The 27,035-nt window shown below is 46.8% G+C and overlaps 1 protein-coding gene across 2 annotated transcripts in view; it reads right to left on the bottom strand.

Annotated features, from left to right (window-relative positions):
* Positions 1-4,938: 4,938 nt before the first annotated feature.
* Positions 4,939-27,035, bottom strand: part of LOC139054450 (mblk-1-related factor 1-like) — a 154,895-nt gene continuing 132,798 nt past the window's right edge. Inside the window, exon 7 of one of the 2 annotated variants that reach the window (XM_070531431.1) lies at positions 4,939-6,066. In XM_070531431.1, the coding sequence (XP_070387532.1) occupies positions 5,575-6,066 (492 nt within the window). In that variant the 3' untranslated portion in view covers positions 4,939-5,574. The remainder of the gene's footprint in view (positions 6,067-27,035) is intronic. The other variant, XM_070531430.1, reaches the window with a different exon arrangement.

The following is a 27,035-nucleotide window of genomic DNA, read 5'->3' as shown; positions in this document are numbered from 1 at the left end:
GTGAACCACGGCACTGCAATTTTACTTCAGTAATTTTCCTTTTTTTTCTCTCCTCCCTTAAACTCGTTCTCTTAACTACCACATGCAGAAACAAAGCAACAGCGCTCGCATTCGATCCCACAAATGAGAAATATATATATATATATATATATATATATATATATATATATATATATATATATATATATATATATATATATATATATATATATATATATATATATATATATATATGATATATATCATATCATATATATATATATATATATATATATATATGATATGACTATATATATATATAGTCATATCATAAGAAGCCAACAAACACTGACACCACGGACAACATAGGGGAAATTACTTCTGTTTCATAAATGAAATAAAGAAACGATAAATTTATGTAAATTAAAGTGGATGAAAAAACAACTTGCTGCTGGTGGGAACCGAACCCACAACCTTCGCATTTCGCGTGCGATGCTCTACCAATTGAGCTACCGTTTTCCCATCCACTTTGTTGGGCATTTATGTGTCCTAGTATAAGCCTGGGAGTATATATATATATATATATATATATATATAATTGTCAGTCATAGCACTCGTAGTACAGCGCTCTGCGCCATTCTCTTTTCGAAAGTAGTCATATTAGGGTTATTATAATTAGACAAAGGTATTTCGCTCTCGTGAGCAGCAGTCCTTGGGATAGTTACTCGGGCTAGCTTCCCACGCTAAGCGTGCCGCGCTCGCCTCACACCTGCTTAAGCTTTTCCTAGTCTCTAGAGCCGCTCGAGTTCCCTCTCATCGACGGTCGGCCATTTCTCCCAGAAAGTATGCCTTCCAACCAGCAAAAATTGATCGTCGCGGACAACATCAGTCTCTTTCCACGTCTTGGCACGGCCACATTGCTGCCGTGTTCGGAAGTCAAGTGAAATGATGGGCAGTGTGTCGACTTTTTGCGGCCTAAAGTGCTTGCACTCTTGGATGATGGAAACGACGGTATCACAGTCTTTGCAGATTAGCTGACTGAAGGCATCATCTGCTATCTCCTTTAACATGTGGCCCACTTTCTCAGACTCCACCATTCCGTCGTTGGCTTTGCGGCAAAGGGCAAGCACATCCTGTATATAAGTCAGGTACGACTGTCACTGCGCACAAGACGCCAGCTCCTTCTTTGCTGCTGCCTTTCTACCTGCAGACTTGCCAAACAGGGAAGACATCTTTTCCTTGCATGCATCCCAGCTCCCAGTTTCGTCTTCGTTATCTTCAAACCACACCTCCGCTGCTCCTTTGAGGTAAAATAATGTATGCCAACATGATCGTCTCACCCCAGTGATCATTCTAACTTGCACGCTCATACAGGGGTAGCGAGTCCTCCGTGTCAACATTGTCAGTTCCGCAGAATGTGCCTGGCTCCTTTAGCTGAACCGAGGCGACTGCTGTCATTGCAGTCGCCTCGGTGGGCGCCGACCCCTCTTCCGCCACTGTGGAGAAAGCCAAGCATCGGCCGCTGTGGAGCTCTGTTGTACCCTGTGGATATCCAGCACCTTCCACCAAAACGCCACGGGGATGAGACCAGCCAAAAGGGATAGGAAATTGTATTTACAATATATATACAGAGAGAGACAGCTACAGGCTAGATGGCAGAACAACACGAGCGAGACTCTGATCGTCATCTTCACCGTCTTTCTGGCGCGTTCTTCCATGCTCAGCAGGATGCGTGCTTCATCATCAGCCTGGTTACGCCCACTGCAGGGCAAAGGCCTCTCCCATACTTCTCCAACAACACCGGTCATGTACTAATTGTGGCCATGTCATCCCTGCAAACTTCTTAATCTCATCTGCCCAACTAACTTTTTGCCGCACCCTGCTACGCTTCCCTTCTCTTGGAATCTAGTCCGTAACCCTTAATGACCTTCGGTTATCTTCCCTCCTCATTACATGTCCTGCCCATGCCCATTTCTTTTTCTTGATTTCAGCTAAGATGTCATTAACTCGCATTCGTTCTCTCACCCAATCTGCTCTTTTCTTATCCCTTAACGTTACACCCATCATTCTTCTTTCCATAGCTCGTTGCGTCGTCCTCAATTTAAGTAGAACCCTTTTCATAAGCCTCCAGGTTTCTGCCCCGTATGTAAGTACTGGTAAGACACAGCGGTTATACACTTTTCTCTTGAGGGATAATGGCAATTTGCTGTTCATGATCTGAGAATGCCTGCCAAACGCACCATTCTGATCTGCCATTCTGGTTATTTTAGTCTCATGATCCAGATCCGTGGTCACTACCTGCCCTAAGTAGATGTATTCCCTTACCACTTCCAGTGCGTCGCTACCTATCGTAAACTGCTGTACTCTTCCGAGGCTGTTAAACATTACTTTAGTTTTCTGTAGATTAATTTTCAGACCCACCCTTCTGCTTTGCCTCTCCAGGTCAGTGAGCATGCATTGCAATTGGTCCCCTGAGTTACTAAGCAAGGCAAGTTACTAAGGTATAAGCAAGCAAGTTACTAAGGTATTTTCCATTAACTTTTATCCCCAATTCTTCCCAATACAGGTCTCTGAATACCTCCTGTAAACACGCTGTGAATAGCATCGGAGAGATCGTATCTCCCTGCCTGATGCTTTTCTTTATTGGGATTTTGTTGCTTTCTTTATGGAGGACTACGGTGGCTGCAGAGCCGCTATAGATATCTTTCAGTACTTTTACACATGGCTCGTCTACACCCCGATTCCGTAATGCCTCCATGACTGCTGAGGTTTCGACAAAATCAAACGCTTTCTCGTAATCAATGAAAGCTATATATAAGGATTGGTTATATTCCGCACACTTCTCTATCCCCCGACTGATAGTGTGAATATGGTCTATTATTGAGTAGCCTTTACGGAATCCTGCCTGGTCCTTTGCTTGACAAAAGTCTAAGGTGTTCCTGATTCTATTTGCAATTACCTGAGTAAATAGCTTGTAGGCAACTGACAGTAAGCTGATCGGTCCATAATTTTTAAGTCTTTGGCGTCCCCTTTCTTATGGATTAGGATTATGTTAGCGTTCTTCCAAGATTCCGGTACGCTTGAGGTCATGAGGCATAGCGTATACAAAGTGGCCAGTTTCTCTGGAACAATCTGCCCACCATCCTTCAACAAATCTGCTGTTACCTGATCCTCCCCAGCTGCCTTCCCCCTTTAGATAGCTCCCAAGGCTTTCTTTACTTTTTCCAGCGTTACCTGTGGGATTTCGAGTTCCTCCAGACTATTCTCTCTTCCATTATATTCGATGCATGCTTCAGTGCGCGGAAGTAGCGCATATATATATATATCCTCTTGTCTATCGGCAAACAAAGCAATTCATTTGCACACATGAACCCTGGAAGACATCACTCCACCTCCGCACTGTTCACATAGGATTATAACCTACCTTATTCCATGCCTATCGTGTTTCCAAACACAACTGAAGATGCCTCAAGCAGTGGCGACTGCTGGCCAGGGCAGCAGAGGACAAGTGTCAACAAGGAGTGCCCCACCCCTAGAGAAATGTCGACTTGGAAAGAGCACAGTACGTAAGTGAGGGTCAGCAGCACTGAAGAAAAATGTGCCTATATATACAGGCCCAAGGGCACATTCTGTGCATTGAACAACCTAAGTGCGTGCTCCATTGTGTGCTCATTGCCACAATGAGCACACAATGTGTGCTCCATTGCCGAGGAGCTTACAAGGCCAGAAGCCTCTGCAGCATTTTCACTGAACTTATGCTACTGTAAACAAATGTTAGTATTCTAAACTGCTAGGATCCCTCAGGGATTGTTGTTGACAATGCTTTTACTGACCCGGCTACGCTACTAAGAACCTGAGTCAGAACAGTATGCACTGCACTTCTCACCAATGCATTCTGGGATGACCACAAATGCTGCTACGATACAGGCAAATGGAAGTCAATTGATCACCTCAATTATACCAACACTGATCACAAACAATCATGCACAAGTGTCTTGAAGCCTTGATCAGAAGTTACACTAACAGGTTGCCTGAGCAGATGAGTGCTCACACATGAACAGCTGCTGACCTACTAAATTAGGTTAACAGTGCTCCTAGCTTCGTTTCAACATATAGACAACTTTAATTGCTTGCTGCAAAGAAATGACATTGACTGAGGCAACATTCAATGCTTTAGTAACCTGAAGCAGTTTTCAGTGCCTGTTGTTGCAGTATCAGTCAAAATACTGTATTCATTGAAATCTAAGCCGGCAGTTTTTTCCAAATGATCATATAGCAAACTGTAGGGTTGGCTTAGATTGGAGGATTTTAAAGAATGTGCCAGTTTTTCATTGAAACTGATAAATATGGTGCATAGCTGGCACCATCCAGAAAAGTCGGTAACGAAACCACTACTAGCCGCACCAGCAGCCAACTGAAGTACCGAGCGACGCTGCCATTTTGACCTGTGTCGTATTGGCGTGCGGTGTGGTGTTATCCTACTAATGGCACCAAACAGGCGATGCCACTATAGTGCCACTTTCAAGCGAAAAGTTGTGCTCGCCATAGAGGCATCGTCAAGCGTTCAAGCCGGGCAGGACTTGGGCATCGATGACAAAAATGTCCGTCGTTGGAGGGGGCACTGGGAGATGCTTTTTGCGTGGGCTGCAATGAGGAGATGACAGTGATAAGGAAGACAGCGATGAGGTTAGCAGTGATGATGAAGAGTGACATCGGCATGTTCATATTCAATAAATGCTGTTTTCGTTTTGTGAATGCTGCCCTCACTTTTTTGTTTAGCTTACATTCGAGGTAAACTTTTTTCCCCGACTTTGGACTTTCGGGGGTCGGCTTAGAATTGGGGCCAGCTTAGATTCAAGTAAATACGGTAATTCTTTGACACATAAGACACCATGTGTGAAAGCACAGCAATAAAAACCGTGCTGCCATATTTGCTCTGCAAAGGTAGACTTCAACGGGGAAAAAATCACGTGGTTTAATCATGGTTGTCTCTTTAATACAGACTTGCCCACTTAAGGATTAACAGGTGGAATGTTCATCCAGTCACAAAGCAAATCATTTGGCCTTTACTCCTTTTTTGTACAGTGGTGTCTGCCACAGAGACTGGGAAAACGCCGCCAGAAGTCTCTCATTTCAGGGATCTCAAAAATACATTGACATGTAGATATCCTCAAAAGAAAAAAAGATGAAATCTCTGACAAATCAACAAAACAGTAAACATAAAACATATGATAAAAAAGCGACAACAAAGATGACCTAGCCACCGCTGTGTAGGGTCAGCGGGACCAACTCAACAAGGCTTTGCACTAAGTGTGGAATGGGCGCCGGGCGCGGTATGGCAGTGCGGTTAAGTCCACTGGCCGCCCAGCCCAAATTATGCGAAAAATACTCTGCGTGGAAAAATAGTCTTTCTCTAAGTACACCGGGCAGGCACTTGGCAGGGACCCATAACAGGGCCCCGAGGCACGAGATCCGGAAAGCGCCGTCATCACAGTCGGCCCAACAGCAGTCCAATATAAAATACTCTTTCTCTCGCCGTGGTCATCACAGAGTAGACTAGCTTATCATGAGGGACGCTTTCCGGCCAGGTGCCGGTCACTTGTCCAGCGTGGACTTGATAAGCGCCTCAAGCAGGCCGTCTGGCTGGCGCCGCTTCTTGGGCCGCAGCAGGTGGCGCTCCTTGACCTTGTATTCGAGCGTAGAGTGCGGGACACCAAAGTAGGTGCCTGCGCGGTGCACGCTCATCTCACCCCGCTGCACAGCAAGCACCGCCTGAATGAGGTGGTCACGATCATAGTTGCGGTAGCGGCCCCGTTTGGGCCGTGTGCGTTTTTCCTCAGTTGGTGGCCCGGTGGCAGCCTCTGATGAACTGCTCGAGGCGGCAGCGGCAGGGGTGGAGGGGGGCACAGCTGGTCGGTACGATGGCACCTTGAGAATGACATCTGCGGGGGCTGGACGGCGCGCGTCTGCCAGCCGCTCTTGTGCGAGCAGACGGATAAGGTCCGACACAACTGGTAGTGCAGGTGCCTTGGGCGCCTGCTCCTCGGACGTCTGGTGCAGCGCCAGTTGCTGGATGCTCGACAGGAACTGCGTCACAACCAGGTCCCTTCACTGCCGACTCTTGCGAGAAATTTCTACCATTATAAGTGATTAAGGCCCGTATTCACAAACCAACCTTATCTTAACGCTATAAGGCGCCCTTTTATAAGGATGAGGAAAGTATAAGGTTGAGAAAAGGCCAAGGTATGATTCAGAAGCGTCCCTTATTGCGTGAAAAGGCGTCCTTATCGAAGGCGGCCTTATCGTCATAAGAGATGAGCATGGGTGCGAGGCTATGAACTTTTCTTGGCCTTAAACCGCTCAGTTATTAAAAAGGAAACACATTTTTGTCGCTGAGAACAATAAATATAAAATTTGGATGGCGCATTATTACGCGTTGTGAAAAAAACAATGTGAAAAGAGCGAGTTCTAGCCGTTGCGCGTCTCATCTGCAGATGAGAGACGCGCAAAAAGAAAGCGGCAACGCGTGTTGCCATGGCAACACGCGTTGCCGCTTTTTTTTTTTCCATTTGCGGTGCTTCATTTTCCATTTCCATTTTGCGGTGCTCGAGCGCAGTTCCTTCACTTTTTCTCGTGTGTTAGCTATAACTTGCGTTAGATGCTGTAAATATTGCGCGTATTTATTTATTTATTTCCTTATTTGTTCATTTATTTGTGTTTTGAAGTGTTCGTTTGCTTATTGTAAGATTTGTTGTGGGAATGGCCACTGAGAGGAAAAAAATCAACTTTACGGAGGAGGAGCGGGGAATTTTGATTGACTTGGTGACGAGAGAGAGCAACGTGCTGGAGAACAAGCGTACTGATGCGGTGTCCCTGAGCGAGAAGAAAAAGAAATGGCAACAGATAGAACAACAGTTCAACAGTAAGAACGGAGTCCACCCGCGCACGGAGCATCAGCTACGCAAGTGTTGGGAAAACTTGAAAGAGAAGTGGCGGCACGGGCGAACCGCGATCGTCTGGGCTCGGAACAAGTGGCAGGATGGAGAGAAGGTGTACCACTGCTCGTTTTGAAAAGCGGAACCTGCCAAGAAACTCGCCGTCGTTGTACATCTCCATGACATTCTGATGGTCCCTGAATACACGCCGGATGAGCTTTACATAAGGAAGGGCTTCGCGAACATCGGCTTCCCTTAATAGGGCGACAAAATCGACTAGCTCCGAAAAGCTGCTTGCGTGGTCGGCCATAATAAGTGGCGCCTTAAGGTAGCTGCCGGGCTACCTTAAGGAACGCTCCTTTTCCGAGCCGGTAAGGTTAAGGAAAGGTTCGACTTAAGCATAAGGTTTGTTTATGAAACGCGTTAAGGCGCTGAAAAGGTAAGGAAGGCAAAAGATAAGTATAAGGTTGGTTTGTGAATACGGGCCTTAATATCAATATATCGTGTCACAATGTGCTTGCCAGTAGCCTCTCGAAGTAACCAACTTGGCTGGGTTACCTACTGTTATATATCCCAGTGATGCTACTGGCCCATGTCATTTAGGAGCAGCTTTTAGAGCGGCCAGAAATGCATTTTTGCCCACAAAAATGAACACAAGTAAGGCCCAGCATTCTGAGTCTAAATTGCCTAAATAAAAAAGTATTAAATGCTGTAAAAACCAGAATATACATGGAGTTTCTTTCTCAGAAAAAAGTGGAAAAATGCCCCTTCATCTAATATTGTGGCCTTTGGCACAATTTAAACTGTCTGGCCACTGTGACACAAAAAAGAAAAGAACTAAGAAAGCGTTGCATCATTTTTGTTGACATTGCGAATGCATGCACAGAGAAAACTGACAACGCACAAAGACCACAGGACAAGTGCTGACTTGCAACTACAATATGCAGTTTCACTAACTCACCAAACTTTCCATCTTATTGCGCTATTACCATCTCGAAGCGGAAAATTAGTAGACCTTGGCTTGACTTTAGTTCTGTCTTCCAAATTGATAGAGCATGGCGGCACTGCACCATTTGGTTTCCACCAACAGAAAGTGAAACGGTGAAACTGTTGACTTTCACTGAAAACTTCATTCTGCGATTGCTACGCTGTGGAATTTCTTTATGAGCGTCATACGCTAGTTCAAATAATAATGGCAGATTTGATTCCCTGCAAAGGCTGTTGCATTCGCTTATAAGTGCGTCATTTCACATAGCGAAAAAGGCTTGAATTTTTGTCATCTGCAAAAGCGGACAATATTTTAGCACTTTGTAAACAGAGTGCAGCAGAAGACTATCTGTTGGGAAAAATCGCCGGTCTGAAAGAGATGTCTCGTCGGCCGCCGCAGGCTACGAACACAGTGCAAAAAACCTTAAGCTGCTATCGACGAGAGGCCATCAGAACAAGTGATCGATGGTGTGCAATTCATTGGCCATGTTTAGTTCTGCATAGCAAATGCTTCAGACAACACTGATGATGTGCTACGCCACGTCATAAGCGATAGCCGCTATTCCCAGACAAGAATGCTGACATCGCACATGCGATTTTTGTCCTCAATGATGAATGAGTGCATTGATTGAATAAAATATGTTCTGTAGTTAACTCTAACAAATAACTAAAAAAATTTTTATTCAGCTCAAATCAATGATCAACCTGTACTCTGACAACTTATATTTTGCTTTTTACCGTACACATGAATATTTTGTAATCTGAGTAAAATTCTATGAGCTATTATGGCTCCAAAATTGAGCTTCCTGTAACATAAGAGTGAAATGTTATCACAAACCGCAGGTGAAAAATTTTTTCAAGCTTGACAAACATTTGAAAAATCGCTATCCACAGCATCCTATATACTTTCATGACCACCCATCGGTGCAAAGAGCACTGGGCTCTAGCTGTGGCGCTTAGCTGCCAGTCGACAGTGACATCCCAGAATAGAGCAGACCAGACTGGCATTGTTTTGCTGTGCACCGACTGTTGCTTTAGTGGAGCACCTACAATGCCACAAACAGACTGCTGCAAGTTCTACATGTCGCAAAACATTATGTGCATGAGAAATTAAGCATAGGAAATAGACCACATATTACCTAAGATGCTTTCTTGCGCTTTTACACGGCGAAGCTGTATTAAACACTGACCTCGCCAAAGCGCAATATGAAAAGTGCGAAGTGCACCACAAACACAAATATTGCCATCATTTACAGCTACACCTTGCAATTATCTGTGAAAACATTCTGGCAATGTTGTTCTTATCCGTTACCTTCAGGCCAAATTTCATTATGAGAGGCCGAAAAAACTTAGGAAGGTCACATCATTTATTTTACCCCTACATAATATTTAAGGTGGGGGGGGGGGGAGAGAGCAGAGGTAATACAAAGAACAATTGATAAATTGAAATGTGGTTTCATAGCATGTAAACGAAATACGCATTTTATAAGACATTTGCAAAATTAAAAGAGAAATATAATATGTGACGAGGAAAAGTTAGAATAGTTGACTCACATTAATTCGTCTTTGGTTAAATTGATTTTTAACACGACAGCATTTAAATGCCCATTTCGCAGAAAATATGCACCGGCGGCGATGTCCATATAAGAAAAATTATCCTGAACCATGTATCCTGATCCACGCAAGCCTTCCATGTGGCACATAGGCGATACTGAACTAATTGAATTTATCAAAGCAAAATGCATCCGAAAATTCGCAAAGTATGACTTACACACAACCTACAGACATAATAGAATCGGAATGTAATTTGAATATGCAAGAAAACATAATTCTGTTACGCAGAAACTCAAACACAAACCCCTTTTCCAGCTGCCGTTTGAGGTCTCAGTAGGAGGAGCGCGCTCCGCTCGATTCCTTGTGACACCACCCAGATGGCGCTTGCCTCTGTGCATTCGTTGCTGATTCAGGAGGCTGCGTTTCAACCAGAAAGCTCGCCTTCATGCATAGCGTTCACCGCCAGCATTTCACGGTAAATATTGCAGTTACATAAGCTGCAGTTGCTGGGAAGTGCGAGAAGCAGTCAGGGACCTTTGGTGCAACCGTGTTCCATGCTTAAAGGCAAAGCTTACGCATCCCCAATTTTTTTTATTGAAACGATCTTGACCGGAGGTTCCGGCTGGGCATCCATGTATATTTTTTGGGGCCCAATCTCATTATTTCGATCCTAAAATTGGCCTTTGCTGGATGATTTGAACTTAACCACTCAGCACACACGTGCCCAATTCCTACGGGGACCCCAATGGCGACCCCTTTAGTGGCAGCGTCTGTCTTGGTGGAGGTAACGGGACAGCGTTGAACACACGTCATCTCTTGTCGAAAACACCTATCTTCAGCTGGCCCTAGGAATATTTTCAAGCAATAACCGTAGCGTAGCTCACGATGTCTGATTATGCTATTTTTTCCTAACTTTAACATGCATCTTCCTTTTTTTTTCAATAAAAGGTGGGCAGTGCTTAAGCTTCAGCAAGTGAAATGCGATAAAATTAAACGATTCTCGACTGCTTCTCATGCTTCCTGGTAATTGCAGCTTATGTAACCATAATGTTTTCCTGAAAATGCTGGCGATGAACACCATGCACGAAGGCGAGCTTTGTGGTTCTTTTTCTAATGGTATTTGAAGTAACCCAGCTGGAAGAGTCGCTCCAACTAAGATAGACCTCAAACGGCAGCTGGAGAACACTATCGCGTTAAAAGTGTTGGAATTTCCGCGTAACAGAACTATGTTTTTTTTATATTCAAATTACAATCCGACGCTACCATGTCTGTAGGTTGTGTGTAAGCAATACTTCATGATTTTTCTGATGCTTTTTACTTTGAGAAAATTAATTACCTCAGTAATGCCTATGTGCCACGCGGGGAGCCTGCGTGGTTCAAGATGATTTTCTCGGCCAAAGATGCCGGCGCCGGTGCCAAGGTCGATCCAAATAGGTGGCGAAGCTTCGGGCGAAAAGCGGTTCAGAACAAATTGTCACCAACATCGGCAAGGGTGGTTATGGAAGCAGCAATTGACGTGCAACTATGTGAAGAGGAAACAAATACTGGGAAAGAAAAAGGTGTTTTTTTTTTTCAATTAAAATGAGACACAATTAGATTATTTCAAGGAAAATAACATTCCTCTTCAAATTTAAACGCATGTGACGAGAAAAGAAAAGACAGCTCTATTTTTTTTATCATTATCAATAAATACCTTTTTTCCACGCCAATCATAAGAGGGGGCGGGGCCCTATCACTTGCAATGCAATGCACCTCTTGAAGTGTGCAGAAAGGCGTGCTCGTAAAGTGCACCTGTTACAATATGTCCCTGTTGCACGTTGTGTTGTTTTGCTTGTCGACGTTTGTCTGAATTTGATGGCGTGGGTAGTTTCATCGTTTCTTAGCCTGTTCAGTGAAAAGTGGAGTTTAGCTGTTTTCATGCGACTGGGCTGGCTGGTGGGCTTGGCGTCTGAAAATGGGACCAGCACTTTGCAACCAAAGCTTTCGTCGGCCTCCAAAGAAACTATGTTCTGTGCAGGGGTACGACTGCAACACTTGTACGGCTGACTTTTACTGCATCGCTTTTCGGACCGAAAACTTGGGATGCCCATCAAGTCGAATGGCAGGGAATTTGAATATACAGCTGTAATGGCAGGCCACCAAAACAAATTTCGCATCTTTGAGAACAAATAACATCACTTCTGTTTTTAAGAGATATGGCGTACCATTATTTTTTTCTCCTACCAGAAGTGTTCCGTCCTCACAGAGATGACACTAAGCCCGATGAACTGCCATGTTTTGAACATATGGGCTTCTATGGAAGCTTTGCTACCAGGTATATTAACCTTGCTGGCACTGACACCAGATTTTCTCTGACAGAGGGCCCTTAGCACAGCGTTAAAATTGGACAGAAAATTGCTGGTGCTGTGCAATTGGAGACGAAACGAAAAGTGCCTTTGCAATGGTCGTATGCTTTAACCGCACAACCCTGGTGTATTGCAGCGAAGCTGACAAAGAAAAAAACACCGTGTGGTTTAGGAAACAGAACACCATTGTGCAAGGCTTTTTATTGCGGTAGCAATTATATGGACACTCCAAGCGCATTTCTGCCATTGGCATCAACATGTGTTTCCGTATAAAGTCCCAGAGTGATAACACTTTACATACTAACACCGGCGCGTAATGTAGGAGTGAAAGCGTGCGAGGGGAGCCATTGATTGCGGTTCAATCTCGCCTGTGCGAAAGGGACGAATGCGAAGAGGAAGTGCGCAGTCTTCTATCACGCGCGAAGCAACCAACGTTGCGAGGCGGCGGGTGATGTTCTTTCCGGTGGCAACTGTGCATGTGGCAGCAGTGTCTTGAGAGCGATCTGCGTTGGGGGCAGAGTCTAGACGTCACCGGCTCATAGCTTTGTGCATGGTGTGCCCTATGCACTCGCTTAAACTCAGGCGATTTTTCAATGTCAGCGGATGTCATTGAAATTTGCTGGCATGTTCCTCTGAACACTTCCGTCATGTCCTCAAAAAAGCAGGTTTGAGAGTTGCACAGATTTTTTACCAAACAATTTAATTGCCTTTAACACCCTACCTTGTCTCCTCATCAATTACAGGCCACATTGTGTATGACGTCAGGAGTGTTCCATGCAGAGCATGCCAGGATTATGCAGATGACAGCAACAAGAGCGTCGAGGAGTCGACGATCGTTAGCTAGCACGTGTTATGAAAAGTTGCTTCCCCTGTAGGTGTGCAAGAGATGGGAGGCAAGTGGTGTTGTGTTGTTGGCTGCACGAACTTCAGCCCTCGCCATCCGCACACACAGTTTGAGCTGATCGCATTCAGCCTAAGTTAAGCCTATATGTCACAGTCGCGTAGTTCATGCTCCTGGTGGACCTGAGTGACCATTATTTAGCTTCCAAGGTGCACTGCTTGCCTCGTATTTCAATTGGGCAGCAAACGCAGACCCCCCAAGACAGCAGCATAAACAATCGCCTCGTTCAGCTGCCAACGGTGTCTGTACTGGCATTGGCATTCCCATGAGAAAACTAGGCATTCTGTATATGAACGACCATGCACTCAAAATCCTCATCTATGTTAACTTTACGGAACATAATGTGTGCATGAAGAGAATACAAAGAATGATGAGTAGGCAGCATAAACTGCCGTACTACGGTCTCCCACTCGCTGTTTCCGAAGGTGTGTGGTCGCTCATATCAGCACGATTCAGAGTGATGCAACGGCACTCACATGCACAAAATCTGCCTGTTGGGTATGTTCCGACATTATTTGACATCACAGATGAGCAGCTAGCATTATATCTCAAGCGAACGACGAGTGGTCGCTGTACCTGCCGATATAAACAAATGCACCATTCGGTGCTTTGGACTGCCAGCGGTGTTCTTGCGGGATACAAATGCGGACTGTCGTACTCCACATGTTACAGTGGGCATGCAGTACGTTTCCCTGGGAAGGGATAAAACACCTAAAATAGCAATCAGCACGTATAAAATTAGTGTGCAGCACGATATGTAGTGCATGGGCACTGGCTCTCATGGCGACGGGTCGAATGCGAACGGCGATTCGTGGCTGTTGAAGTCGTCAAAATCATAACTGTCAATATTTGACAGATCCGAAGAGCTAGTGCAGCTGAGACTGTTCCCCGAAGGTCCAGCGCGGTCACGATTCAACCGAGTGTCTGCTCTTCGCTGCCAGTGGGCGAGACCAGCATACCTTGCGCGCCGCCTTCCCCGGTGGAGACACTCGTGACGTCACATGAAGAGGTTTGCTCAACTGCTTGGTCAGGTTTCGGTTTCGTTTTTGCGCTTTTTTGCTTATTTAAAATAATTTGCAAAGCAAGTCTATCAGACACATGATAAAGGGGTCTCAGGAACCTAAACATTCCATTACCTTGACATGGTCAATTTCGTCGAAATTGCATTTTAACATTGAAGCGATAGACAGCATGAACGTCACTTCACTTGCTGCTGCTGTTGTATTTCCTCACGCCAGTGGTTTTGACGAGTATCCGCAGTCATCGAGCGTGACTTGATCATGTTTGCTGTGCGCGCTGACACCATGCTTATTAATTAAGTTAGCAAGCAAATGTTTACAAGTTAATACGGCTGATATATGTACTATCCTTACTTTGTATGGCTGTTTGATGATTTGCTGTTGCAATCGATGCTTCGCCTATCGGGCGAAACTGAGTCTCTTTTTAGCGAAAAATCGGGTGCTCATTAGATTTCTACTTCATTTAGGAGCTTTATTGTCATTCTTAGGTTAGTTTTCTCCTTTGCACACATGGAAAGTGGCGGTGCATTAGAATAGGGCCAATAGTGCCAAATGAATCGGCGGTATGTTTTGAAGTTTTTTCTGCATCTTGTTTAATTCGACCCGCCGGGCAATTCGGCCAACTTCGGTAGTCCCATCAGGGTCGAATTAATGGAAGTAGACTGTATAAGTTTCTCAGATGAATTGGTAGCATGCACTTGAATTTTAGGGGTTTCTTTCATTGGGGACTGTTAATTCTAGTAGATTGCATTCTTCAATTGCTGTTGGGAAAATTGATTGGTTAAATTCAGCTTCCTCTCGCATACAGTGAACTCTCACTTGAGTGAACTTCAAGGGACCGAAGGAAATAGTTCATTTAACTGAAAGTTCACTAAACTGAATATTGCTACGAACGGGTGGATGTCTGATTTTCCCTTTATTCATTACTTCTCTCCACTTTGTGGGTTTCCGCAGAACTACTATGTAAAACACTGAATATTCACTAGACCAACATAAGACATGGCATACAGAGTCAAAAGTTTGAAGTGCAATTCATGGAGCAAAAGACAAGGCTTCCATATGTTAGAAATATTGTCACGTGGTCGTGACATCAAAGAACACAGTAGCAATACTGTCAAAAGGCAAAAACTAGCTTTCATTGGGTGAACCTGTGCCCACCAAACAGGCTACACTTAAAGCACAACGAGAGCGGCGAACACAGTCGGCGATCGGCGTAAATCTGATCAGCAGGTCAAGCGTGTCGGCTTTTATAGAGCAGTCGTCGAATGTTCCAGACTAATCGTTCGGACCCGCCTGCCTTCCACAAAGTTCTACACCATTCGCGTTACGCGATGAAATCAGATAACACAAGGTTCGGCGACAACAGACAGCTGGGTAGAAGCATCGATAACTTTCCAGAAACGTCGGATACATGCAGGCGCGTCCCTCGCTGTGCGATTACAGTTAAGCGGCGAAACGTGGTCGCCCGATAAAGATAAGTACACGTGTCAATACCCCCCTCTTAAAAAGCATCGACCCGATGCTGAAAACAAATGAAGGTAATAAACAAAAGCACTCGTAGCAAAGAAAAGAACAAAAATGGCGAAGTTCGTCAGTGTCTGTAAAAGGGTTTAAGGCGCACCACGTGGACCACTTCAGATCGTGCGCGGCGCCGCTGTGAATGCGAAATGCCGTCTGGCACGACCTCATAGTCCAGAGCGCCAATACGTTGGATGACCTTGTAGGGTCCGAAATAGCGTCGGAGTAGTTTCTCACTGAGTCCTCGTCGGCGTGTCGGGGTCCAGACCCAAACACGGTCGCCAGGTTGGTACTCGACGAAGCGTCGTCGGAGGTTGTAGTGTCGGCTGTCGGTCCTCTGCTGGCTCTTGATTCGCAGGCGAGCGAGCTGTCGGGCTTCTTCGGCGCGCTGGAGATAGGTAGCGATGTCAAGGTTCTCCTCGCCAGTGACGTGTGGCAGCATGGCGTCGAGCGTTGTCGTCGGGTTCCTGCCGTAAACCAGCTTGAACGGCGTGATCTGTGTTGTTTCTTGCACTGCCGTGTTGTACGCAAAGGTTACGTACGGCAGGACCGCGTCCCACGCCTTGTGTTCGACGTCGACGTACATCGCTAGCATGTCGGCGAGGGTCTTGTTCAGGCGCTCCGTGAGACCATTCGTCTGCGGATGGTAGGCAGTTGTCCTCCTGTGGCTTGTCTGGCTGTACTGCAGAATGGCTTGGGTGAGCTCTGCTGTAAAAGCCGTTTCTCTGTCGGTGATGAGGACTTCTGGGGCACCATGTCACAGCAGGATGTTCTCCACGAAAAATTTCACCACTTCGGCTGCGCTGCCTTTTGGTAGAGCTTTAGTTTCAGCAAAACGGGTGAGATAGTCTGTCGCCACAGCGATCCACTTATTCCCAGATGTTGATATCGGAAACGGCCCCAACAAATCCATCCCGATCTGCTGGAATGGTCGGCGAGGAGGTTCGATCGGCTGTAGCAATCCTGCTGGCCTTGTCAGTGGTGTCTTGCGTCGTTGACAGTCTCAGCATGTCTTGACGTAACGGGCGACGTCGGCGGTCAGACGCGGCCAGTAATACCTTTCCTGTATTCTCGACAGCGTCCGGGAGAATCCGAGGTGCCCAGCGGTTGGATCGTCGTGTAGGGCGTGCAGTATTTCTGGACGCAGCGCTGACGGTACAACAAGAAGGTAGCGGGCGCGGACTGGTGAGAAGTTCTTCTTCACGAGCAGGTTGTTTTGTAGCGTGACAGAAGACAACGCGCGCTTATATGCCCTAGGGACAACGTCGGTGTTCCCCTCCAAGTATTCGACGAGGCCTTTTAGCTCCGGGTCGGCTCGTTGCTGTTTAGTGAAGTCTTCCGCGCTTATTATCCCAAGGAAGGCGTCGTCGTCCTCGTCGTTTTGAAGTGGGGGATCGATGGGGCCGCGCGATAAGCCGTCGGCGTCGGAGTGTTTTCTTCCTGACTTGTATATTACCGTGATGTCATATTCTTGTTGTCTGAGGCTCAACTGCGCCAGCCGTCCTGAAGGGTCCTTTAAGTTAGCTAGCCAACACAATGCGTGATGGTCACTGACGACTTTGAATGGCCTGCCATAGAGGTAAGGGCAGAATTTAGCTGTAGCCCAAATGATGGCGAGGCATTCCTTTTCAGTCGTAGAATAGTTGCTTTCCGCTTTTGACAGCGACCGGCTAGCATACGATATCACCCTTTCAAGTCCTTCTTTCCTCTGGACTAGGACGGCACCGAGGCCTAGGCTACTGGCGTCAGTGTGGATTTCGGTATCGGCGTCCTCGTCGAAGTGTGCAAGTACAGACGGCGACTGCATGCGTCGTTTGAGTTCTTGAAATGCGTTGGCCTGCGGCGTTTCCCACTTGAACGCGACATCACATTTGGTTAGATGTGTTAGCGGCTCCGCGATGAGTGCAAAGTCCTTGACAAAGCGCCTATAGTAGGCACACATGCCAAGGAATCTGCGCACTGCTTTCTTGTCGGTTGGCTGTGGGAACTTTGCGATGGCAGCTGTCTTCTGTGGGTCAGGGCGTACTCCTGATTTGCTGATCACGTGGCCTAGGAACAAAAGCTCATCGTAAGCGAAACGGCACTTTTCCGGCTTCAGAGTGAGCCCTGATGACTTGATGGCTTCTAACACTGTCGCAAGCCGCCTAAGGTGATCGTCGAAATTTCCGGCGAAGACAACGACGTCATCCAGGTAAACAAGGCACGTCTGCCACTTCAGTCTGGCTAACACCATGTCCATGACGCGCTGAAATGTTGCAGGCGCCGAGCACAGTCTGAATGGCATGACCTTGAACTCGTAGAGGTCGTCTGGCGTGATGAAGGCAGTCTTTTCGCGATCTCTCTCGTCGACTTCTATTTGCCAGTAGCCAGACTTGATGTCCATCGACGAGAAGTATTTAGCGTTGCACAGCCGATCCAATGCGTCGTCTATCCGTGGAAGGGGGTACACATCCTTCTTCGTGATCTTGTTCAGTCGACGATAATCGACGCAGAAGCGTAGGGTTCTGTCCTTTTTCTTTACCAGGACTACAGGAGAGGCCCACGGGCTTTTCGACGGCTGGATGATGTCGTTGCGCAGCATTTCGTCGACTTGTTGCCTAATAGCTTCACGTTCTCGCGTCGAAACTCGGTAAGGGCTCTGGCGGAGTGGTCGAGCGCTCTCTTCGGTTATTATGCGATGCTTTGCAACTGGTGTTTGTCGAATCCTCGATGACGTCGAAAAACAGTCTTTGTATCGTCGGAGAAGACTTTTGATCTGTTGCTGCTTACTCATAGGAAGACTTGGATTCACGGCGAAGTCTGGTTCTGGGACAATGCTCATTGGGGTAGATGCGGCTGAATCTGAGAGGACAAAGGCATTGCTGGTTTCCACAATTTCCTCGATGTATGCGATTGTCGTGCCCTTGTTGATGTGCTTGAACTCTTGGCTGAAGTTGGTTAGCATAACTTCCACTTGCCCTCCGTGGAGTCGAGCAATCCCTCTTGCGACGCAAATTTCACGGTCGAGCAGTAGATGTTGGTCGCCCTCGATGACGCCTTCTACGTCAGCGGGTGTTTCAGTGCCGACGGAAATAATAATGCTGGAGCGCGGCGGGATGCTCACTTGATTTTCGAGCACACTCAAGGCGTGGTGACTACGACAGCTCTCCGGCGGTATCGCTTGATCTTGTGACAGCGTTATCGATTTCGACTTCAGGTCGATGACTGCGCCATGTTGATTCAGGAAGTCCATGCCGAGAATGACGTCTTGTGAACACTGTTGGAGGACAACGAAGGCGGCAGGGTAAGTCCGGTCATGAACGGAAATCTTGCCGTGCAGATTCCAGTCGGCGTAATGAGGTGTCCTCCAGCGGTCCGAATTTGGGGGCCCTCCCATGCAGTCTTAACCTTCTTCAACTGGGCGGCGATGTGTCCACTCATTACGGAGTAATCGGCCCCTGTGTCGACTAAGGCAGTGACTGCGTGGCCGTCGAGAAGTACGTCTAGGTCGGTGGTTCTTTGTCTAGCGTTGCAGTTGGGTCTTGGCGTCGGATCACGGCTGCGTCGCGTTGAACTGAAGCTGGAACGTCCCGTCGTCAAGTAGTCTTTCATCGGTGTAGTCTTGGATTCCTAATTTCGTCGGGACGGCGGCGTGTCGTTATGTCGTCGAGGTAGTTTCTTCGGTGTCTTCTTTGGCGGCGGAGGATCTTCCTCAGTTCGACGAACAGCAACCGCACCTCCATCGGTTGCTGCTTTTAGTTTTCCGGATATGGGCTCGCTGACCGGCGCCGGGCTGGGCCAGTGTAAGGTTGGCGCTGCGGCTACAGGTAGCGGCCTGGTGATGGCGAACGCGACGGTCGTCGAGAGCTCCACTGAGTAGCGGCGAGGTAATCGGCGATATCGCAGGGGCGTTCACCTTGCTGCGGGCGCGGAGCGTTCACGGCGAAACCTCGCAGTCCCATCTCCCGGTATGGACATCGTCGGTAGACGTGACCTGCTTCTCCGGAGTGGTAGCAGAGCGGGTGGTGGTCAGGAGCGCGCCAAATGTCCGTCTTCCTCGCGTAGGTGCGCTGGGCGACGGGTGGTCGTGCTGGCGGTGGCGGACGACGGAACTGCGGCGTGACAGGGCCCTGGCGCGGTCGAGGAGGGGGACCTTGACGGCGTGCGACGGCGGCGTAGGTCATCGCTTGCGGCTCCGGCTGGGGCGATTCAGGGGCTACTCCAAGTTGTTGTTGGAGCTCCTCACGCACGGCGTCGGCAATCGAAGCCACTTGAGGCTGTGATGGTGGGAACAGCTTTTGTAGCTCCTCCCGCACGACCGCTCGGATAGTCTTGCACAGGTCGTCGGTGGCCAGTGATTGAACTCCGGTGTAGTTTGTCGAGTTCGTGCGGCGGTCGAATTGCCGGTTTCGCATCTCGAGTGTCTTCTCGATGCTGGTGGCCTCGCGAAGAAACTCGTCGACGGTCTTCGGTGAGCTTCGTACCATTCCGGCAAAAAGTTCCTCCTTCCCACCACGCATCAGCAGGCGGACTTTCTTCTCCTCGGGCATTTCAGGGTCGGCGTGGCGGAAGAGACGGCTCATTTCTTCCGTGTAGATTACGGTCGTCTCATTAGGTAGCTGCACCCGGGTTTCTAATAGCGCTTGGGCTCGTTCTCGGCGTACGACGCTTGTGAATGTCTGCAGGAAGCCGCTTCGGAAAAGTTTCCAGGTTGTTAAGGCTGCCATTGGGGTGGACTTGGTGGCAATCTTCCTGCTCGTCTCAGGTAGAAGTCAGTGCTCTGGGGGCAGTCCTTGCAGTCGGCGGCTAGCACGCTGGTCTTGGGCGACGTTGGTTTTGTCCTCGGGCTTCGGGCTTGAATCGAGGCTTTGCGGGGGCGTTCGGTACATGAACGCACAAGCACCTCCACCAGATGTCACGTGGTCGTGACGTCAAAGAACACAGTAGCAATACTGTGAAAGGCAAAAACTAGCTTTTATTGGGTAAACCTGTGCCCACAAAACAGGCTACACTTAAAGCACAACGAGAGCGGCGAACACAGTCGGCGATCGGCGTAAATCTTACCAGCGGGTCAAGCGCGTCGGCTTTTACAGAGCAGTCGTCGAATGTTCCAGACTAATCGTTCGGACCCGCGTGCCTTCCACAAAGTTCTACACCATTCGCGTTAAGCGATGAAATCAGATAACACAAGGTTCGGCGACAACAGACAGCCGGGTAGAAGCATCGATAACTTTCCAGAAACGTCGGATACATGCAGGCACGTCCCTCGCTGTGCGATTACAGTTAAGCGGCGAAACGTGGTCGCCCGATAAAGATAAGTACACGTGTCAATATGTGAAATGGAATTTGTACATATCAATAAAAAACACACCACGTGGGTCGTTTGTGTGCACATGCGGAACCAACGAGGCTGGAAAGAAAGAGACGACGACCATGCCACGACTAGCCGGTCAGAAAAAAACACACACCACGTGGTTTGTAGTGTGACAGATCGCCGCTTTGCTCTGACGGTGTTGCAAGCAGCAGCGATGTTACTTTCTTCATGGCCTCCGAGATTACATGCTTGCTTGTTTTGTGTGGGCGACCTCGGAGGCCATGCCTCGTTGCCATTCGTTTTCCACGCCGCCGCTTTGCCCCAGAGGCGCTGTAGTGCCAGCGATGTTACATTGCCGCTGGAGTGGCAGTTTGATGAGGGCAGGCATTGGTTGTGCCTGCAGTGCAGTGCAGTTCAAGCCTTGGTCCTCTAAGCGAGTTCGTTAAATTGAAATATTGACTGTTCTGAAATTCGTTTAAGTGAAACGTTTTTGCATAGAATCGATAAGAAAACTGCCGGGGATTTTTAAAAAGTTCGTTATTGTGAAATATTCGATATACTGACGTTCCTACAACTGAGAGTTTACTGTATACAGCGAAAACTCATTACCACGAAACTAAGATTAAGGATCTCGTGATGATTGGGACCTGAATACTTGACGCTGTTGCAGCCTTTCAGCACTATTATCGCCACAGTCAAGCACCCCTAATACTGGTCACGCGTTCGTGATAAAATGACACCAGTCGAATGCCAAGAACAACTAGCAGTCCGAGCTTTCAGTATGTGGTATACAATCGACTATGTTTCCACTACACATTGAACAGATAATGTTGTGACTGTTTATTGACAATGTGCAGAACAAGAAAGCTGCACATTATGGTAGACGCTCTCGACCAATGCTGTTATTTGCATAAAAGTTACTGAAATTTAATAGCAAACTAAAAGTCTGTTTAGTACAAAGCACAACAATGAATTTGCTAGGACAGGCTGCTCATCTGTACTTTTTCTGGGAAGGATATGCCGACAGTGAACTCCAAAGATGAAAGTGCCTTTTTGCTTCATGCACAGTAGCCGCTGCTTCACACTCATTTGATTCTTTATCCTCAGCTGCTGCTTTATCCAGGCAAACAGGTTTTGTCACGCTTTAGTAGTCTTCCAGATTTGCACATGCTACCTTTATGCCTTTTCCGCATGCTGATCATGGCTTGGAGACGCTTTGATAGCGCCCCCAGAAAGCGCATTGTCAGCCCAGAATCAGTGAAATGCGAGGAGGCCAGACGAAGAGGTCAAACGACACCAGCGGAGCAATGCACAGAAACAATATAGGAGGAGGCTATGCCCCACCCAAAAGACTGTTTTGATGTAAATATATTTCAGCACTTGCAATTTCAAAACATGGAATATTTCAAGATAACAACCAAAACTTGATGCTTTCCTTGTATTAGTAGCACCTAACGAATTTGTAAGCCTAAAGATCATGCACATTTGTAAGCCAAACATCATGCCAAATCACGTAAGCCAAACATCATGCAGCACCACCACCAGCCAATACACAGCTGCCTTATCGTCGCAGTAATGGTCGCCGCCAGAAATACAAACCAGACCTAATACTTTGAGCAGACTCATTCAGGGCTCATTCACACCACCCATTGACATGCGACTGACCATGACTGGCGACCACAGAGCGACTCGCACACACCAGCAAGCACGACAGTGGCACATCATGTGCAGAAACCCTGCAAGCACTACATGCTCCTTGACAGTATCAGTTTACAGGGGCCCTGAACAACTTTTTAGCCAAGTCGAGAAATGCGTCTGAAGTTAAAATAGACTATTCCAAAAACACTTTGCTGCAAAAAGTACATCAAAGCGTTCAGAAAAGGCAGAGGTACCCCTGCACGCTGCTTCCACTAAGACTTCAATGACTTGCACTGCGAATGCTAGGGCAGAGCAGTGCGTCTTCACAAAGCTCTGCCTACTGAATGTCATCGTGGCGTAAAATTCTAATTTGGGGCCCTATAACGCAACACTATTCCAATATGTTAGTATTCCAATCTCCTGACATCAAATTTGCGTAACCACCGACGCAAGCATCGGGTGGTCAGCCGCAGGGTTGTCTGAAAAGATTAATCAAACGCTCTCCTCATTTATAGGAGGTCAGTTTTGTTTGCTTTAAAAACGAATAAGATTGCCTACACTGAGTGTCTTGCCTTATCTAATTGGCTGACGAGAGGCGAGGAGCACGATCAAGTGGAGAGGGATTTGATGGGGCTGAGCCAGTGCACTGAAAATCGATAACCGGATGAAGAGGGTGGTGCCGACGTCTGCTATTGGTCCCCTTTCCCTTGCTTTGCTTACAGTGGCTGGTCGAAAATCGTGGCGGCATGCAACGGAAGGTTACGAATGCTGCTAAAACGGATCCTCAGCAAAAAAGAGTTGGCAGAGCAAGATCATAAACATGCCGATAGTGCTCGAAAACGTTACAAGGCCACACAAAATGTTTTATTGTACGAAAATAAACCCATGCTCTCTGGCAGGTGCGAGTAGCCAGTGCCTGAGCAATCGGAAGCAGCCACCTTTCATTCCTTTCATAACGCAGCAGCCTGCGGCTATTCAGAAAAAAAATTGAGTTTGTTTTCGGCATATTAATGCGTACGCATGAACGTCACTTTGACGCGGTGAGTTTTTTCGGTTTGGTGACGTTGCGTGACAGGCAGGTGAAGTGGGTGCAGCCCTAAAGCTTTTGACCAATAGCCGAGGTCTAACGGCAAAAATGTGTCGAATCGGAAATAACTATTTTTCTTTTGTTTGGTCAAATCATGCATAATCAGTGTGTACACGTCATATCAGATGGGCACCTATCGCGGTTTTTGTGACATCACATGACATGTAGGTGAAGTGGTGGTGACTCAAAAAAGTTTTTGATCAATTGCAGAAGGCTTATTGCAAAATTGGAATAAAGTTTGGAATAGCTTTACATTTTAGCGTCCCTGGCTTTTGGATGTTCACATAGGCACCATTACTTGCCCTATGACGCGCCGAATGCAGTTGTGCTCAGTGAGCTGCAGTGCTCTCAGAAGACTCATCCCAGTACACTGCAGAGGGGCAGCGGTATCTACACTACGTGCAGCAAACCGCAGCTACATGCAACTGTACACTGCGTATGCGCAGCATTTACTTTGTGCACGGCTTGAGTGTGCGCTTGCACTCCAGTGTGGCCGTGCTACATGCGTGCGGACCAGCTTTGTCCTGCACCAGCTTGACCAACATAGAGTAGCCACATCCAACTTGCGCATTTTGATGTGCTATTAATAGCTCAATACGAAGTCTGCCAAGGCGTTCAACGAGGAGCGGCCACGGGTGAGTATGCGCTGGCAAACGTGCGTGTGGTCCGATCTTATGTTTTGCGTAGTTCGAGGCTAGTTGAGCGTTCAAAACTAGTCGAAATTAGAGACCTGGCGGCTACGACACCGATAAGCAGGGTGCCCAAAGTGTAATTCTTACGCGGGCGGCCGAGCGTGAGCAAATGATGGCCGGCTTCTTCCAGATGTATGTAATTAGTATAGAAATTCAAAAGAATATTTTCACTTACTTCAGCCTGTTTATTAAACTGCATCAATAAATATACACAGTAACAGTTCAAAGGAGCGCACTTATCCAAACACCCTTCTTGATTGATGTCAGCTATTGGCCAATAGCAGCCGCGTATGGGAACATGCTATATTACAAAACGAAGAGTCCAGAAAAGAGTGAGGAGCAGGTTTCTGTTGAAAAGAGAGCGTTTGAGAAAAAAGTGACTGCGTTCTTCTTGCAAGCTCCACGAGCCATGCACAACTGCAAAATATGGCTGAAATCCTCACAGCAGCGTATGCTGGACCCCTCACCAGGTCTGGCCACTTTGAGCTGACAAGAGCAGTGCATACAATGCGCGCTAACGATTGTGTCTGCTAAGTATTACATTGCTAAGCGCTGTGGAAAGAGCAGAAAATTCAAACCAAATGCCAGTTGCTTGTCTCCGCGCAGGCACCGCGCTCCAAGAGAGTTGATGTATATATGCGCAAGTGCACCTGCGTACATGTCCGCTGTGACGTCGCTAAAAGTGAAATGTGACTTCGAGAATTATTCATGGCAACATGTTATTTGTGTAATCTGTTGCTTCAACAGACGAATCAAAGCTTAGAGATATAATAAACACACAAACCAAATGTCTGCCTGCTTTTGTTTTACTTCGCACTGCAGCAAGAGAGATTCATTCAGCTACTTGCTCCGACATGGTGCTGTTGTGCGTGCACACACCGAAACTATGTCATTTTCAACCGTGTTCCAGTGCGCCATCATGCTCTATGATTTGCTTGTGTAGCATCAACTTATACAGCTAGTGAGGTGTTCCCATGCACAGTGTGCAAAATAGTCCGCTGCACGACACAAGACAAATTGCAACAGCTCACGCGTGACACCACCAGTGGAAGTGTGCTGTGATGCAAGAAAAAGCAAGGAAAAAAAAGGAAATGAAGTTGGGGCCCATGACGTATGCGTCGCACGATCATCGAGCTCCGGTATGAAACAACGCAGAGAAGGAATTTCGCTTGTGGAGGTTAGATGGGGCAAGTGGAGAGAGTTTCTATTTATTTATTTATTTACTCAAGGTTCTCATAGGCTCCGAAGTGGAGTATTGCGTGAGGGGAGCTACAATAAGGTTAAACAATGAAAAGGCGCAAGTAAACTTGTACACAAATTCACCATTATGGAAATGGAAGCTATACAATAGTGAGCAAAAAAGGTTGTATCCAGCTTATGCAATTCAGGCTGGAGAAAGAAATTTCTAGATATACAGGTAATGGTAATTACAACATGTTCACGACATATTTGAATATCAATTCAAAGTCAACATTTGAAATGTGCACTTTACTCCTGTCTAAAAGTCATGGGATTAAGAATATTAGCTATTGTGTCAGGAAGATCATTTCAATATTTAATAGCCTGTGGCAGGGCGGATGAATTAAACACATTAGTTAATTAAATCATGTTGAAGGTGAAGGTCACCTCCTTAAATTGTAGATTCGAGGCACCGAAATATTTAGATCTCAGCTATTATTAACCAATTTCAAATATTCTTGCACTAGAACGCTCCCTAGTGGGCATGTGACAACTTCAAGCGTACAACCGAAATTTTCTATGTGGCCTGGTGAGAGGCCCTTTAAGCAGTAGCATAATAGTGAGGTGACGGGAAATAGCAGCGCCAAAAACAAATTTTGCAGAAAGTGACTGAACTATAATGTGATAGTGTAGTTTACATGTGGGACGTTGTTCAATTATGCTTTAAATTTAGCATACATATTGCACATAAGTGATTTTATCTAGTTGCCAAGCTTAGCATGGGCGTGCGAAAAGCAGTGCATTGTATTCGTACTTCCTATGTCTCTCAATCAGTACAAGCGAATTCAGTACAAGCCTGCCGCCCGTGACTTCAGAGATCACCCAATCTTGGTGGCCAGATGCCGTTGTGCCTAGCTCTCGACTTCGATGATAGGCGGCGCTGCCATCACAGAAGTGACGTTTTTTTTTTTTAACCTAGGTAGGACATTAGGCAGTATAATAGCAAGAGCTTGGTGGCGCAACTCACTGCCCCGTTCCACAGGGGACACTCATAACAGCCATCCATCCATCCATCCATGGCACGAGATTGTGGCAAATGGACGTGCTTTTCAGGGCTTTGTGGCGACGACGAAATCATAAGTTTTCTGTGCCTGCTTTGAGCTTGCTTCTGTTTTTGATTTGCAGATTTTTTTTTAAATATTCATTGGGTAGTTTTTTTTTTCTTTCTTTTTTCGTGTGCATTTGGTTTTGCAGGATAGTCAGAGCGTCCTTTCACGCCGCGCGCTTCAACTGTGCGACCGAGTGGAACGTTAAGTTTTTATAGCCTTTAAATAGTAGCTTGGAAGTGGCAAGACTAATAGCTATTAGTGGTTTTACTGTGTTTGCTTTGGTAGGAAAGTGAGAGCATGGCCGCATAGTTGAACACGTGCAAAAACGTGTCATACCTGAAGTCTATGCGGCGTGGATTGCTTTTAAAACATTGGTGAGAATTACTTTCCGGCATTTTAAGGATTGAGATTCTGTGTGCGTATTGGTTTTTGCAGGAAGGCATGTGCTCTGCATTATTATAGTATTATGGTATTTGCATTAGAAAAAGCCATGCAATACATGGCAACAAAGCCGGGAAAGCGTGCAGTTTGTGGGGGGGGGGGGGGGGGCCTTCAAGACAGAAGAGGGGATGGATGAGAATGGAGGGAATCGAGTCAATCGGCACACACTGTGATGTTGATGCTAGGCTGAAAAAAATGGAGGCTTTCCAGGAAGAGCATGTCAAACAGGTTGAAGAGCTCAAAAATGATCTACATAGGGAGCGTGACGCACGGAAGGTAGTGGAAGAAACACTTCAAGCAGCCGAGGAAAAACTGAACAGGGCCGCCACTGTGAACAAGAATGGTCGTGACAATGTAA

The sequence above is a fragment of the Dermacentor albipictus genome, chromosome 1 (genome assembly GCF_038994185.2).
Source record: "Dermacentor albipictus isolate Rhodes 1998 colony chromosome 1, USDA_Dalb.pri_finalv2, whole genome shotgun sequence".
Classification (NCBI taxonomy): domain Eukaryota; kingdom Metazoa; phylum Arthropoda; class Arachnida; order Ixodida; family Ixodidae; genus Dermacentor; species Dermacentor albipictus.
This window is presented reverse-complemented; position numbering and strand designations above follow the sequence as displayed.